The sequence below is a fragment of the Gavialis gangeticus genome, unplaced genomic scaffold (genome assembly GCF_001723915.1).
Source record: "Gavialis gangeticus isolate Ggan-Ray unplaced genomic scaffold, GavGan_comp1, whole genome shotgun sequence".
NCBI classification, from domain to species: domain Eukaryota; kingdom Metazoa; phylum Chordata; order Crocodylia; family Gavialidae; genus Gavialis; species Gavialis gangeticus.
In genome coordinates, this window is record NW_017729028.1 from 36,382,106 (window position 1) to 36,397,378 (window position 15,273).

The 15,273-nt window shown below is 40.4% G+C and overlaps 1 protein-coding gene across 1 annotated transcript in view; it reads left to right on the plus strand.

Annotated features, from left to right (window-relative positions):
• The window catches only part of LOC109300267 (serotriflin-like), a 20,114-nt gene extending 7,777 nt beyond the window's left edge, over window positions 1-12,337 (plus strand). The window contains exons 2-8 of the mRNA XM_019520950.1: window positions 3,336-3,397; window positions 6,777-6,899; window positions 7,678-7,765; window positions 8,523-8,668; window positions 9,652-9,746; window positions 10,813-10,901; window positions 12,021-12,337. Coding sequence (XP_019376495.1) covers window positions 3,336-3,397; window positions 6,777-6,899; window positions 7,678-7,765; window positions 8,523-8,668; window positions 9,652-9,746; window positions 10,813-10,901; window positions 12,021-12,151 — 734 coding nt within the window. The 3' untranslated portion in view covers window positions 12,152-12,337. The remainder of the gene's footprint in view (window positions 1-3,335; window positions 3,398-6,776; window positions 6,900-7,677; window positions 7,766-8,522; window positions 8,669-9,651; window positions 9,747-10,812; window positions 10,902-12,020) is intronic.
• Window positions 12,338-15,273: the final 2,936 nt, after the last annotated feature.

Genomic DNA, 15,273 nt, shown 5'->3' on the forward strand with positions numbered 1-15,273 from the left:
AGTTCTAACTACAGGCATAAGAATAATTATATCAATAATAGGAGCAATCTTCAGGGCCAACAGTGGAAGCTCTGGGTCATTTGGATCTCTAAACCAGAATGACCATTAGGCACCTCCAAAACTCTTGCATTAATTGTACAGGAACCCGAGTTGTCTGAGTCATACTGAAGTGCTCTCAAGAACAAGACACCCAAAATTTAGACTGCATAATTCCTAAAATGAGGCTCATTTTAGGCAGTTTAAGCCATGGACTACAAACCTAAGTGCTTTGGTGCCTCCATTTGCGATGGCAAATTTGCCTAGATACCTTCATTTGCTGCTCAAAACCAGTCTGGGTTGATTTGTTAGATATTGAAGACCCAGTTTGGTTCTGTTAAGATTGAGGTTGGTTTTAGTAGGGAACCCAAATCCCCAGAGAGACCTGGTCTTTGAGGGCCTTTGTACATGCCACAAAATTGGCCTTTAAAACAGCTTTTTGCACTACTTTAATGGCACTGCTGTTTGCACATTCAGTGGCGTATTCTGCTTTAATGGCGTTGCTGTTTCCACACTTGGCAGCACATTTTGCTTTAAGTTATTGGTACATAGCAAGATAAAATACCTCCGAGGTATTTTAGTTTTCTACCTAACAAAGTGCAACAGTTCACAGGGTCCTGGAAGCTGATGTGCTTATGACTTTGTGGGCCCCATGCAGCTCAGGAGCTGTGGGACCCAGTTGCAGTCCATGCAGGCAGGCTCCACTTAAGAAAAAAAAGAAAAAGAAAGCGGTGAGCTTGATCATTTTTTTTTCTCCCTGGAGCTTCCTGTCTGCCTGCCTGAGCTGTGTGGGGACCTGTTGCTTCCCTCTGTGGCTGCGGGGGAACCAGTGCTTCCCTTCATGGCTGCATCACCCCCTTGGACCGCCTGAGCTGGGTACCAGTGGGTGGGTGCCATTTGGGAGGCCCCCCTGCAGTTGTAGAACAGCTTGGCCTGTTGCCAGCTCACCCCCACTCCCCAGCCACTGAAGAGGCAGGTAAAGATCAGGCCCCCACCCTTGTGTACATGCCATGGGTGTTTAGTGCAGTTTAATTTTCCCTAAATTGAAGCAGTGTTTTAAAAAATGCACTGTTTCAATTTAGGGAGAACTAAACTGAATTAAAACCCCATGGTGTAAACAAGCAGCCTTAGGGCCTTTGTACATGCCAGGTGCCAGTGAGCGGGCACAGCTGCAGAGGGAAGTACCTTGACCCCTCCCCCTGCAGCTGCAGAGGAAAGCACCAAGCCCCTGTGCAGCTCAGGGACCACTTAGCCCACCAGCAGGGACCGCTCCTCTCCCACCCACCCCACCACCAGATAGGCCGGTAAGGACTGGACCCCACCCTTGTGCGCAAGCCATGGGGGTTTAGTTCAGTTTAATTTTCCCTAAATTGAAATGGTGGAAATGGTAGGGTTTTAAAAACCCACCATTTTCATTTAGGGAGAATTAACCTGAACTAAACACCCATGGCATGTACAAGCAGCCTTTGATATGTTCCAAGTGCACTTAACTTGCATTAACACAAAACTCTCGGTTCAGAGGTGATATCTTTTATTAGACCAATGAAAAAGGAGCATTTTTTTTGCAAGCTTTTGGGGGCACACACCTTTCTTCAGGCTGAGGATAAATTAAAGTTTGTAAAAGCCTTCTTATATAGAAAATAAATTCCATTTTGCATAGGGGAATTTGAGGCTGGACCAACACAGCTACAAAATAGGGTGGCCATCACAGAGGACAGTCCAGTTGTCCTATGACCTCTACTGATACAAAACCAGGTGCCTTTATGTCCTCTATGTTTGTCTTTCAAGAGAAAAATAGAGGCCATACAGGCATTGGGTTTCAATGCCAAACCAAAACTTTGCAGGGCCAGACCAAAATTTGTAGGGTCAGAGTAATGTGCACATAACCATCCAGCCATGATGCAGGCCCAAACCAGGTGCAAAGGGCTAGGCAAAGGCAGTACTGGTCCAATCCAGATGTGCAGGGCCAAGAAGGGTTGCTGTGGGACCCAACCTATCCAAGCCTCTGAAGGTGGGCAGAGGCTGTGTAGAGCCTGATCCCAGTATGGAAAGCAATCACAGGGCCTGATTCTGGGGCAAGGGGCCTGATCCAGCCAATGGACTACCCCTAAACAACTCATCTGGCCCACAGGCCCAAAAGATTTAGCATCACTATAATCGCCACCAACACATTTAATATTCTTCAGCGTGGAGGAACAGAAAGTGAGAATGTTCCTTCCTAAGTATGCTTCTGGGAGGTTATGCACAACTTCTTCCTCATGACTGCACAATCTCTGGCAAAGCATAATTCTTAATTTCCCCTTACATACAAATTTCTACCTCTCTTCTTTCAGTTATAAGTTGAACAAAAACTAAGAGCAAAATCCAAACTAGTTTTGCACTAGCTGCAAACACAGAAGCCCAGCATCAGCAGCAGAAAGTCTGCTGGGAAGGCAGCTGAGATAGAGCAACATGTCTTCAGCTTTCTCTCCATGTGAGGATTGATGTAATGGGGTAGTACAGGCCAATAAGTGGCCTGGAAGCTGGGGTGGCAAAGGTGAGCACTGATTGTGCTGGTTCAGTTCATGCCTTCATTAGTTTTCTTCATCTTATGGATAAACAAAAACAACAATTGTCACCTCATAATGAAAGTTGCAAGACATGGTGGCAGTAGTAAGATCACTATGGACCTACTCAAATTGTGATTTTTGCAGGTTTTGTAGAAAACATGAAATCCAGGAATGCCTGCAAAATCTACAAGGAAAAGAAAAACTTACTTAAAATAAAATGCTGGTTCCAAGAGGGGTGGGAGCCATCTGATGAACACCCCTCATAACCAATTAGCAACAAGGGGTGGGGCCACTGGGTCCCTTCAGCCAATTAGAGTCATGGGGGGAGCCCTGCTGCAATCAGCCCAGAAAAACTGTGGCCAGCCCCGTGATTTCCATGTGTAATCAGCCAGCTTCCTCCTCCATTTGGGTAGACCCCTAATGATACCTGTTTTCCCTCCAGGTAACATCCTCCAGAGGACTTCCTGTAAAGAGAAATCGGTATCTAGAGTAAATCCTCCCCACCCCACTACAAAAAAAATACAATAATGTAAAGCCATATACAGAGAAGAACCGTTGGACATTGTTTGTAGGAGCAGAAATATTTTTTAAAAATGAGGGTTTTTTTCCTGTTACATTAAAAACTAGGGATTCTTTCTACCTACCTGCTTGAAAAAAGAATGGCAATATATATTTGTTATAATACATGTTTAAGTAAATCAAAGCTACCAGTAGAATATATAACTAAAAACACTGTTCTTCACTTTTCAGGAATGATTCTGCTCACTACGTTCCTGTGCCTTTCAGCTGTGCTGCAGGAATCTTCTGGAGTGGTAGGGCCCTCATACTGTATACCTAGATTCACACAAAGAATGTTTAACCCAAAACATAACATTTCTCTTTGAGTAATTTTTAAGTCTAATATTTAGGCTTTTGCAATTATATTTATTAATCTTCCTATTATAACAATGAGATAAAGCCAACAAAAACAATAAAATATAAACTAATAAGTAAAATACAGTAAAATCAAAGTATTACAAAATATATCATTAAACATATATACTACACATTTAATAAAGACTAGGGGAAGGGGAGAGCCTGACATATGCAACCAATGAACAAATATCCATAAACATTTAAAGGATATCAAACCACAAACAAATAAATTTATAAACTTAACAGACTATTCATACTGCCTCATATTTCTTCATATGAGCCTAGTTACATCTATTTGCACATGTAATTCTCCCATTAACACAACATACATAAATTCTTTTAACCGTTATGAGAATTAAGGTAGTCTGAAAGATTTCCATTTCCTTAAAATTCCCTTTTAGCCACCAAAAGTATTATAGCTAGCCATTTTTTCCCAGGCACACATAACGGTAATTGATCCATAACCCTCAATATGCATAAATCTGGTGATGATACCAAGCTATATTTAAGTATTTTCGAAAGTGCAACACAGATCCTAAGATAAAAACTAGTAATTTTAGGACAAAAGAATAAAATTTGACTAAGAGACCCAACCTGGCTTCCAGATCTCCAGCCGTAGTCATCTAGCCTTTTTTTAAATAATCTTTCTGGGATCCAATAAAGCCTGTTAATATCTTGTCCTGAAAAAAATCTTAAATGCAATAAATCAGATGTTTTCCAAAGTGATTTCCAAAGCCTATCCCATTGCTCAACTGTTAATATAGTGGATTCCACTTCATGGGATCGGTGGTTAATAGCCAGTTATAGAATCTTTATGGAATCTCTAGAGAATCACTGAATAGCCAGTTACGTTGATGTTTATTGGACTCACTTTTTAAGCTCAATTTTAATTGTCTATATTCATGCTCTCATAAAATATTAACCTGAGCTCTAGCATTCAGTTCAAATGAAACCATTGTTCCTTGCACTTGCCCTGGCTATATCCAATTCCTCTTGTTGATTTTCCTTAATTCTACCATGTCTATATAACATTTTTTTTGGCATGGTCGCAACTATATTCCCTTGAGGTTTTTGTGTTTCAGATCTGCAGCACCTGTTAAATAGTTCATCTTGTTATATGGAGGGATCTACTGAAATCACAGTTTTGTGGATTTTGCTAAATTCAGCATTGTCCATGAAATCCACGAAATCTGTGGGGGAAAAAAACTTCCTGAAAATAAAATCTTGAATCCCCAGAGGGAACTAGCAGCCCTTAATATATTGAGACCTAGCTGCACAGCCCATCGGGGGAAGTGGTGTGGGGAGGATGCTCACAAGACAGTTAGCCCAAGATGACTGCTGCCCCAGCAGCTCACCACTGACTAGCTGCAAGGGCTGTTCATCATACAGCCCCACCCCACTCCACCAATCACCAGTGAGGAACAGAGCCACGTGATGGACAGACCTCTCAGTCAATCAGCAATGAAGGGCAGGGCAATATGATGAACAGTGTTTGCAAATTGCATTCTGCAAGGTAACTTTTTTCAGCCACAGCCTTCATGTCTACTACTTGGATGGCCCCATTCAGTTCATTGGAGGAAATGCTGAAAAAACAAGGATTATTTAATCTGGAAAGGGAAGACCGAGGGGGGGATCTGATAACAGTCTTCAAATACCATAAGAGCAATTGTAGAGAGAATGGAGATGGACTTTTCTCAGTGGCAACAGGAGACAGAACTCAAGCTGCACAAAGGGAAATTTAGGCTGGAGATTAGGAGGAACTTCCTGACTATGAGGGCAGTCAAGCATTGGAACAGACTACCTAGAGAAGCCATTGAGCTGTTATGGTATCCGACCTTGGATAAGGGGCTGGATTAGATGACCTGGTGAGGTCCCTTCCAGCTCTACTTTCCTATGATCCTAAGTTTTAGTAATAATGTAAATAATGGGAGAAATAACGAACATATTTATAGTGCAACTTTCAAGAAAGACAAATTAGAGATATAGGCGGGGGAAAAAAACATATCTGTGAGCTTTGATCAGTGATTCCCAGTTTGGATGCTATGGCACCCTGGGGTGCCATGAGATCCTTCAAAGGGTGCCATGAGTTGTGAAAAGATAAGCAGATGACCACAAGCTCAGACTTGTTCCTTTGTGGCTGATCCTCCACCCCCACTTCCCAGTCTATCTACAAGGAAGTAAGTCCTGGGCATGTCTACATGAGACAACAGTAGTATTGGTGGGCACTAACCATGTTGCGATGCTACTGTGCATTAGTAATGAGCTACTGTGAAGTAGCTCATTGCTACTGGCAGTAGCTCGTTGCAGCTGCACTGTAGCATCTGAAATAAACCATGCAGAAATGGTGCTGTGCAGTAATGCCAGTTACTGTGCTGTGAATAACAACTGCGCAATCCAACAACGTATAAATTATCTTTTGAAATGGAGTGCCACTCAATTCACAAACGTTACTGAGGCGTCACTTTGAGTTCCAAAAGTCTGACACCAGCTGGCTTAGATGGTCAGAATTTGTATAAACAAAGGATTATAATGAAAACATTTTTTGACCTTACCTTCAATATGCCAAAAAAAATCTCTAATAAACTTTGTGTTTTGCCTGTCTTTTCAGAGAAGTGAAAGGAGTCATCATAATTCATTAGAGCAAGAATTTCCAAAAAAGTGAAAGATACAATATTTTTACATAGCTCTAAATAGAGGCTTAAAAGTGACATCGCTACACATAGCACTATGTTTTTTGTGTGTTTCCAACTTTCTTGGTGGAAAGAGGTATCATAGTATCATAGTACTTAGGATTGGAAGGGACCTAAGCAGGTCATCAGGTCTGACCCCCTACCCCGGGAAGGAATGGGTGCCGGGGTCATATCATCCCAGCCAAATATCTGTCCAGCCTCCTCTTGAAGACCCCCGAGGTAGGAGAGACTTGTCTGTGAATGGGATTCTTGTCTGTGAATGGTATTCTAAAGTATATTGACAAAAACAGCAGTAATGATCAATATGAATGTAAATTCAGTGTAGTATTCTTTCCGAGATCTGGTGGCATAAGTCCACAATGGCTTTAAGCAACAATAACAACAGCAGCATTAATAATATAGAGAAATGCACGCCAACTGACAGAAAATTCTAATAAAAATAAGTCTAACATTTCATAAATTTAGTATGTTTATAAAGCTGCATATGTGGATCATTTCCTAAGTTTCCTTGTAAAATATTTTAGAATCCTACCATCAAATACAAAAGCAATGATAATAATAATAATTGTATTTTCTTTCCATTTAGGCACCTGTGCCAGGTTATGATGCTCTGGCAACGAAAAATGTACAACAGCAAACGTTGATTGTGAACAAACACAATACCCTCAGGAGACAAGTAAACCCCCCTGCTAGGAACATGCTGAGGATGGTAAGATACATTTTGCAATGCAATTTGTAAAAAAATACAGAGCCTGTCAGTGACATTAGAAGGCCTGCAATGTCACAGTATATCACTGTGCAAAAACACTCAAAAGGAGTCCTTTCAAATGAAAGGAACCCTGTAAGGGTCAGGACAGAAATTACACATAAATGGTTGAAGTGATCAGAAACTGGTTCAAATCTGTAACACAGAAGTTCATTGGACATAAACCATTCATTGCACATAAACCTCTTTCAGAATGGCCAAACCTGATTTAAGATAGACCTGGATGTAGTATCAGAATTAACTGATTTAAGTTAAATCAGTTTATTAAAATTCTGTCCCAGATCCCCTCCAGATTCAATTTAACTCACAGTCCTCTGGCATCCCAGGATGCTTTTCACCTCCCCTGCAAGCTCCTCCTTGCAGGGTAGGTAGACTGGCCTTGACCCAAGCTGTCCACTCCAGCAGAACAAGGAACTGTTCTCTAGCACTCCCTGGCTTCTGGTCTGGGCCACTGCAGACATGTGGCTGCATTTCTGGAACCAAAAGTGAACGTCTGTTCACTTGCTTATCAGTTCAATCTTTGCAGCTTAGACTAATCTGCAAAGATTGCATCAACTCAGCCTCAGGCTTTTTGAGTGTTTGTACTTAGCCTAAATGAAAGAAAAGCAGCTGTGAAAAGGCCTTCTTTAAACATTGAAACTGTGATTTCCAAGTGTACATTCTCCAGTATGGATTTGTAGCAGTAAGTAACTGAATGGATAATATTTTTCTTTTCATTAAGGAATGGTCTACTGCAGCACAAGCAACTGCGAAAAAATGGGCAGATGCATGTACTTTATCTCACAGTCCTGGAAGTAAAAGAACAACTAGTAAGTAAAAGTATCAATATCAACTTACATGAACATTTTTAAAATAATATAACCCCTTTCACAGTTAGTGGGGAATCATTTATTACACTGAATGAAGAGCATCTAGTTTGCTGGAATATAATGGACCCATACATTTTGTAAAACTTTACAATATTTAGTTAGGCTTCTTTTAGTGAGATAGGATTTCAGCATTAAACAATCACAAGCAATGACAAAGAAATGATCATGGAATGTTTTTTGCATAGCTTTTGTCCATAATGAAGCTGGTCAAAATTTTTCAATTTTTCGGAAAAAGGAAAAAAAAATTTTTAAAATATAGTCTTTATTCCTACTTGCATTTCTCCAACATGCCCCTTTGCCCTCCTCCTCCCACCCCCCACCAACCAAGCAAGCATAATAATATATAAAAAAAAAAACTAGAGGGGAAGGTTATGTCCTTTTCACCTTCAGAGGAATTAGTCCTGTTTTAACAATCTCTGTAAGAAGGCCTATATTTCTCATTGTTCATAAGGAAGACCAGGGTGAATGAACACATAACTGAAATCTGGGTTCAGTTTATGGAAGAACCAGATTTCCTGGGGTGAGTCTAAAACTCTTCTGAACAGAATGGACAATGATCCAGGATACAATGTCATAGAGCAAATCTATGTTAAGGGTCTTGTTTCTCTGAACAAAGGTTCTTTTCAGATGCATGTTTCCTTCACTTTCTCATGCCATTTTCTCTAGGGTTTTTGAATGGTTTTCCTTTTATTTTCAGCTACAGTCTGTGGTGAAAATCTCTACATGTCAGCTGCCCCAAGTACATGGTCAGATGTCATTCAGGCCTGGTATAATGAAAATAAAGACTTTAAGTATGGCAGTGGGCCAACAAGACCACAAGCAATGATAGGCCATTATACTCAGGTAGGAGACATATAACTTATTACAACCTGATCTTTACTGATATAGCTGTACAATATCACTAAGGCAGGGGTGGGCAGAATACAGCCCGCGGGCCAGATGTGACCTGCCAGGCCATTCTATCTGGCCTATGGCACCACTAAAAAATTTAGAAAATTAATATTTATCTGCCCCTGGCTGGCTGTCATGTGGCCCTCTATGGCTTGTCAAAATTCAGTAAGTGGCCCTCTGCCCAAAATAATTGCCCGCCCCTGCACTAAGGGCTTGAGCTCATCATTGGAACTGATTCTTCCACTTAGGTGCTACAACTTCTAAAAGTTAAGCACCTTGCTTCAGGTGGGTGATCACAATTGACAGGGTCATTTATAGAAGTTAGGGTGCTTGTATGAGTTAATTTTTTTGTTCAGTTAGTTCCCTAACAGCACTCTACAGCTGAGACATAAAACACAAGAACAGCTGCAGAGCACTTCTAAAATATCTGATCGATCGTGCAAAAAATTAAACCTTGTAAAATCAGCTCTTAGCTGAAGGCATTATAGAACAGACCATCAAGTTTTAAATTTTAACACCTTCATTGGGCTGGGCAGGTGCTCACACCTGTGGACTTTTATTCTGACCATCTTCACAGGAGATAACATTTTACTTTGTGGTTCCTGTATCTTGTTCAACAACTTGAGCAATTTTTTAGAAAAACATCCAGGCTTGATTTAAAGTATCCACATAATAATAAATCTGTTTTGCTGTTTGAGTTTCATTTGAGTTTCATTTCCATTACCCCCTGTATGCCCTTCTGCAAAATGGGGTGTATAAGAGCATATAATTTTTCTGGTTCCTTTCCTACTTGATGTGACCTATTTTCCTATATTGCATAATAAAAAAACATGCCCATAACTTGGTTTCCTATTAACACTTTAAAATATATATATATTTATTATCACTATAAGCCGCTATCATATTATATCATCAACTTGTTTTTATACCTCCAGGTGGTTTGGTATAAATCTTACCAGATTGGATGTGCCATGGCTTTCTGTCCTCAGAAAAAATTCAAGTACTATTATGTTTGCCACTACTGCCCTGCGTACGTATTATCTATGGATTGAATTGGTGGTTGGCATGCCTTATTGTTTTCATTTATCGGTATGACCCAGGAATAGTTCAATAATACCTTGCATCATAACATCTAAGTGTGATTATAGTTAAAGGAGCAATTATGAAATAATATGTGAAAATACACATAGAATCAATGAGTAATAAAAAAAATAGGATTGTAAGGGACCCTGAGAAATCATCTAGCTCACTGATTCTCAACCAGTGTGGCACAGCCTTGACATCCTTACAAGGGGGCTGCGGGGTGCCAGGCAATATTAGCACTGATAGTTGTGCGAACATAATTCTTGCGATAAACCCAGAGATTTCAAATCAGAATCCATAGTATCAAAAAGAGTCTGCCCTGCTGTGGGCTTTCTATTAATCTTTCATAATCAAAAAGCAAGTGAAAATGAAGAGCTGGCATTTTCTGAGGGGTGCCTCAAATCTAACAAGGGATGCTTTGAGTATAAGAAGGGGTAATTTTTTAGCCTAAAATTGTTGAGAACCACATACCTAGTCCGACACCCAACTCCAAGCAGAACTGTCCCTGACTGAACCACCGACTCATGCTTATCTAACCTGTACATTTAAATCTAAGAAAACCATTAACATGTCAGGAAGTTCACATCAGGTTTGCTTTACTTATAAATCCAAATACTCATTCTGCTTACTTGATAAAGGGCAGAGTAGTTGCTCCCTGAAGTAAGCGCACATCTTACAAATGAAGGTTTGGAGTAAGTTTTCTCAGAGGACAGTTTTTCCTGGCCCTTCCTCTGAAGCAATTGTTCCAAGCCAATATTTGAGACCTTCTTACAGGAAACCACCTAAGTACATGCACAAGATAGGTCAGTCATCTACAGTCAGCAATAAAGGCAATGGTTCATTCAAAACAAACCACAGGTGTGGACACATGCCTTTTGTTAACTCAGATACTCACATTATGATATTTGAAAGAGAAGATTGATGTGTATAGCTACAGTGCATGCAAATGAAAGAGAGTGGGTGTAAATAAATAGTGATTTTATACTTTGTTCTGTTTAATTTTACCGTTTCAGAGGGAACATTGTAGGCTCAATTAACACACCTTACAAATCAGGACCACCATGTGGAGACTGCCCTAAAGCTTGTGACCAGGGGCTATGCAGTAAGTTTTGAAAGTTCAATGTCTTAAAGTGACAAAATTATTGCTTACTAGCAAAGTGTTTACTTCCCATAAACGGTGGTTAAGAGAGATCTGCTGTAGCTATTGCCCTGTTCTCCCTTAAGCTGCTCTGCATTGCTGCTGCACCCTAGGGTGCTGTGAGAGCCTTCTAAGGGTGCTGTGGCATGCTGCGCTGTTAGGTGTGCAAACACCTACACATAATTCACAAGATAAACCCAGAAATTTCAAATAGAGATCCATAGTGTCAAAAGCAGTCTAATCTGTTGCGGTCTTTCTTAGTTCGTTGCAATGAAAGAATTGCTCTATTATTTTTCCATAGTCAAGGAAACTAAGAGCTGGCATTTTCCAAGGGGTTTCCTGAGTCTAAACAAGTTTAGAGCACTTCTCTAGATTCACAGCAAGCCACTGAACTCTTAGACAGCCAAGTGCAGTGAGTGTACAAAACCAGTGCAATAGGTGTCCATTTTTATTTTTGCCAGGGGGGCCTAAGATGCAGGGGTGAGTTTTGTCCCCTGCTCTACATGAGAGGGTGCAAGGATGGGCAAAGATGTAAAGGAAGTACAAAAATCCCTCATGCCACCTTCTTCCCTTTCACAATTTAGAATGGCCAGGTATCTCATAGGATCATAGGAAAGTAAGGTAGAAAAAGACATCACAAGGTCATGTAGTCCAACCCCCTGCTCAAGGCAAGATCATCCCTAACTAAACCATTCTAGCCAAGCGTCTAATATAATGATCCTGTAACAGAATGAATTAAATTGGTAAATCTGGCTCGTTTATTCTTGAGATGAAGAGTCTAATGGGAAAATGAAAGGACATCACTCCGGTCTCGGGTCCTTCCAATAAGCCCTACCTCAAAACCTTACTTCCCCATGTTGCAATGGCTTTTATTTAATAGGGGGGTGGTCTTTCATTTAAAGTGACAACAGCTTGTGAACTTACTGAATAATACTTCTGTATGCAATTAGACTTTGTGAACACTCTAGGGGAGAAATGAAATCATTCAGGGAAACTTGCAAAGAAGAAAATAGTCTAGGGTTGGTCTGTTTGGGGTTTTTTTCCTCTTAGTAATGTTTAATTTATTCTCTATGTTATTTTCAGCCAATCCTTGTAAACATGCAGATGAGTACTCAAACTGTCCAGAACTGGTAAAGAAGCACGGATGTACTAATTTTGATCTGACCAAGAAAAATTGTGTTGCTTCCTGCCAATGCACCACTGAAATCAGATAACCAGTTTGATTCATCCATTTAAGGAAATTCATCTGTAGACAACAGTGTTTTTTTACAAAGCTGAAGTCCATGTGCCAGGCTTTATGAATGCAGCCTTTCTGATTTTCACAGGGTAACTCATATGAGTAAAGGCTGAGGATAGAGGCTGACAAAGTTATTTGGGTAGATGTGTTATCTTTTATTAGACCAACTAAATAGTTCAAAAAAATCAATCTTTGCAAGCTTTCAAGCATTCTTTGCAAGCTTCTTCAGGGATAGGGAAGGGCATTTGTGTCTAACAGCTTGCAAAGAACATTTTTTTTCAACTATTCAGTTGGTCTAATAAAAGATATCACATCTACCCAAAGAACCTTGTCTGCCTGCATTCTTAGACCAACATGGCTACAACCCACAGCCCTACAGGATAGAAGCCTTCACTTACATGTTCTAGCTTGATTAAATTTCTTTTTTGAAAAATTGTAGCATATATTTGCTCCCTGACTGAAAATTGGCATGTTATGCACTACACCTGTATAACATTTGGTGACTCAGATCTTTCTTTTCTATAGATATCAAGATTATCTTCTACCAAATACCTTTTAAAATGCTATATAAAGGACTGTCCTGCAAAGATATACTTGTCTAGGTCTTGTCCCTCCTAATAATCCCATTGATTTCAGTAGTTAAGATACCACCATCTACATTCACATTGAAAACCAACTTTCTCCTCAAATAGTCCCAAATAGATGTCATTGGACTAATCCAAGGTGTAAAGTTCTACTTAGTGGGTGTGTCTACATGAGCTGTTTCTTACAGTTCTGTAATTATCTCCACAGTAAACATCTCACACATACACATGCAGTGCTATTAGACCACAGGAAACTAATTCATTTTGCAGTGGATAGTACTTGTAAATACTAGTAAGTACAAGTGCAAGTATTTACAAGTACTATCCCACTACAGAGTTCCACTTCCTTGGAGTCTCAGAACAGCAGAGATTTCCTATGCCTGCAGAAGGGTGCTTGCACCAAAAGCTTGCTAAGAACTTTTTTTCCAGCTACTCAGATGATCTAATAAAAGATATCACATCTACTCAAAGAACCTTGCCTGCCTACAACCTTTGACCAACACAGCTACAACCAAAAACCCAATCCCACTACAGAGTTATTTACTGCGCAGCAATGCACATGTAAACATTCCCAGTCAGCCCAGCCAGCAGGAGGCCACACTCCTGCCTGTTGCCTAGCCACATGGCTTGTCTGCTGCAGCAGCCTTGTTGTCCAGCCCGTTCCTCTGCTGCCCAACACAGCCACCCGCTGCCCAGGCCTCACCCCCTGTGCCTCTCTGCCAGCCTGAGGTTGTCCCCTGAACTCTGGGCTGCACTGCCAGCTGGAGCCTGTGGCTGACTCTCTAGCCCCTGGCAGCCTGGGGTTGGCTCATGGGCAGCTGTGGTCAAAGCCTGGAGCTGCTGCAGGTGGGGCAGAGCAGGAGAGGACCAGTCTGGGTATAAACTGCTCCACCCTACTCAGTTTCTTGCTGTCCTGAGCACATGTGTAGACACTGTGCCTGGAAGTAATTTACTGCAGAGCAATTTGCTCCACAGTTTATTCAGTCGCATTACTTGAACACGTAGATGTGCCCAGTGGGAAAAAAGTAGCAGAGCTGTTGCTACTAGCACTATGCAGAAATAAATTCCGCCTCCCTTTTGCTTACATCCAGTGGATACCTTATTCTACAAATAGCACCACTGTCCTCAGTAACCTAAGGTGGTCCATTGTAGTCCACTGAAATCAATGGGTTTATTCATGGATCAATAAGATCTTCCTGATCATGAGAAAGTATGACAAAATCTGGTTCTTGGTAAAAGAAAAAAAACCTGTTAGAGAAGAGGGCTTGATGAATCTATTCATGTTGGTAACTAATACTAAAGAATGTAAGAATCATGGGACAGGACCAAAATCAGGATTTTTTTTTTTTAAATGAGAAATGGAGAGCTATTGTCTGAATTACTTTTCAAATATTTCCCATATCTGCATTACTGATTAAACTATATGTTCAATGCTAAACAGTTTGCTTTGGCTTTTATTCATTGTGATATGCCTAATGTACTTCCTTTCCAGCTTCCACAACACATAAGCCCTTATCAGACTTCTTTGTCCTAGTAGCTTTCATGCTGCAAGCAAGCGCTTAACTGATATCCCTGAAGACACTGCAAAAAGCCTATGCCATATAGTTCTATTTTGAAAAGGTGAAATTTTTTTCTGATAGAAAAAGCCAAATAATGAAACACTCAGGTAGCCCATACTGTTGCATAAATTGCTGATTTTATCCCCTGGAGGCTAGTCCAATTCACCTCTAGAAGAGAGTCACACTTTCAGGCTGGGTCCAACTCTATTTTATTGCTTGCAAGCAGGCCGACAGAGGAGCTTGTTGCTCAAATCAGTGTCGACCCTAAACAAAGCGCGCGCACTGCTTTTATTGAGCTGGCAATTTTTAGTTGGCGTGTTACATTTTGATTGGTCATTACAAAACAAAACCTGGGCAACATGTAAGATATGCGTAGTGGGCCATCCTGTACCATGTGGGTGGAAAGTTACAGAATGCAGGCGTTAATACTAAAACAAGGAACAAAGAAACATAGAGAAAAGTATCTATTTTCGCTACAATACTACTGAAAGTGATTTAAAAAATTCAGAAGGAATGAAAGTGGCCTTCTTTCCTCATTCTCAAATTCAGTCAGGCACATACTTGGTTTCCTTTCAACTCCCTTGCACAGAGAATGAAATTTTTTAGAAAAAATATACAATATCTACTTCTCTGACCTGTGGGGAAAAGATGTTGTATTCTGTATTCAGTAAAGGGAATGGATAAATATAAATCCATGGTTCCTATAGCATTCTTTCTCTTTTATGATTACTTCAGTTCACCCACAAATGCGCTATCAGGGCACTTCAGCAAAGATAAGTTATCAGAGCATTTACATATACACTTAACTTTAAATATGTGCCTGTGTCTTATTAGCTCTCTTAGGATGTATGCAAATGATAACAGATAAAGCACATGATTTAGGCCACATTCAGAGAGTTCCCCTAGATACCAAAAATGGGATTCAAGTAAAAGTTAGATTTTTAATTTATTTATGT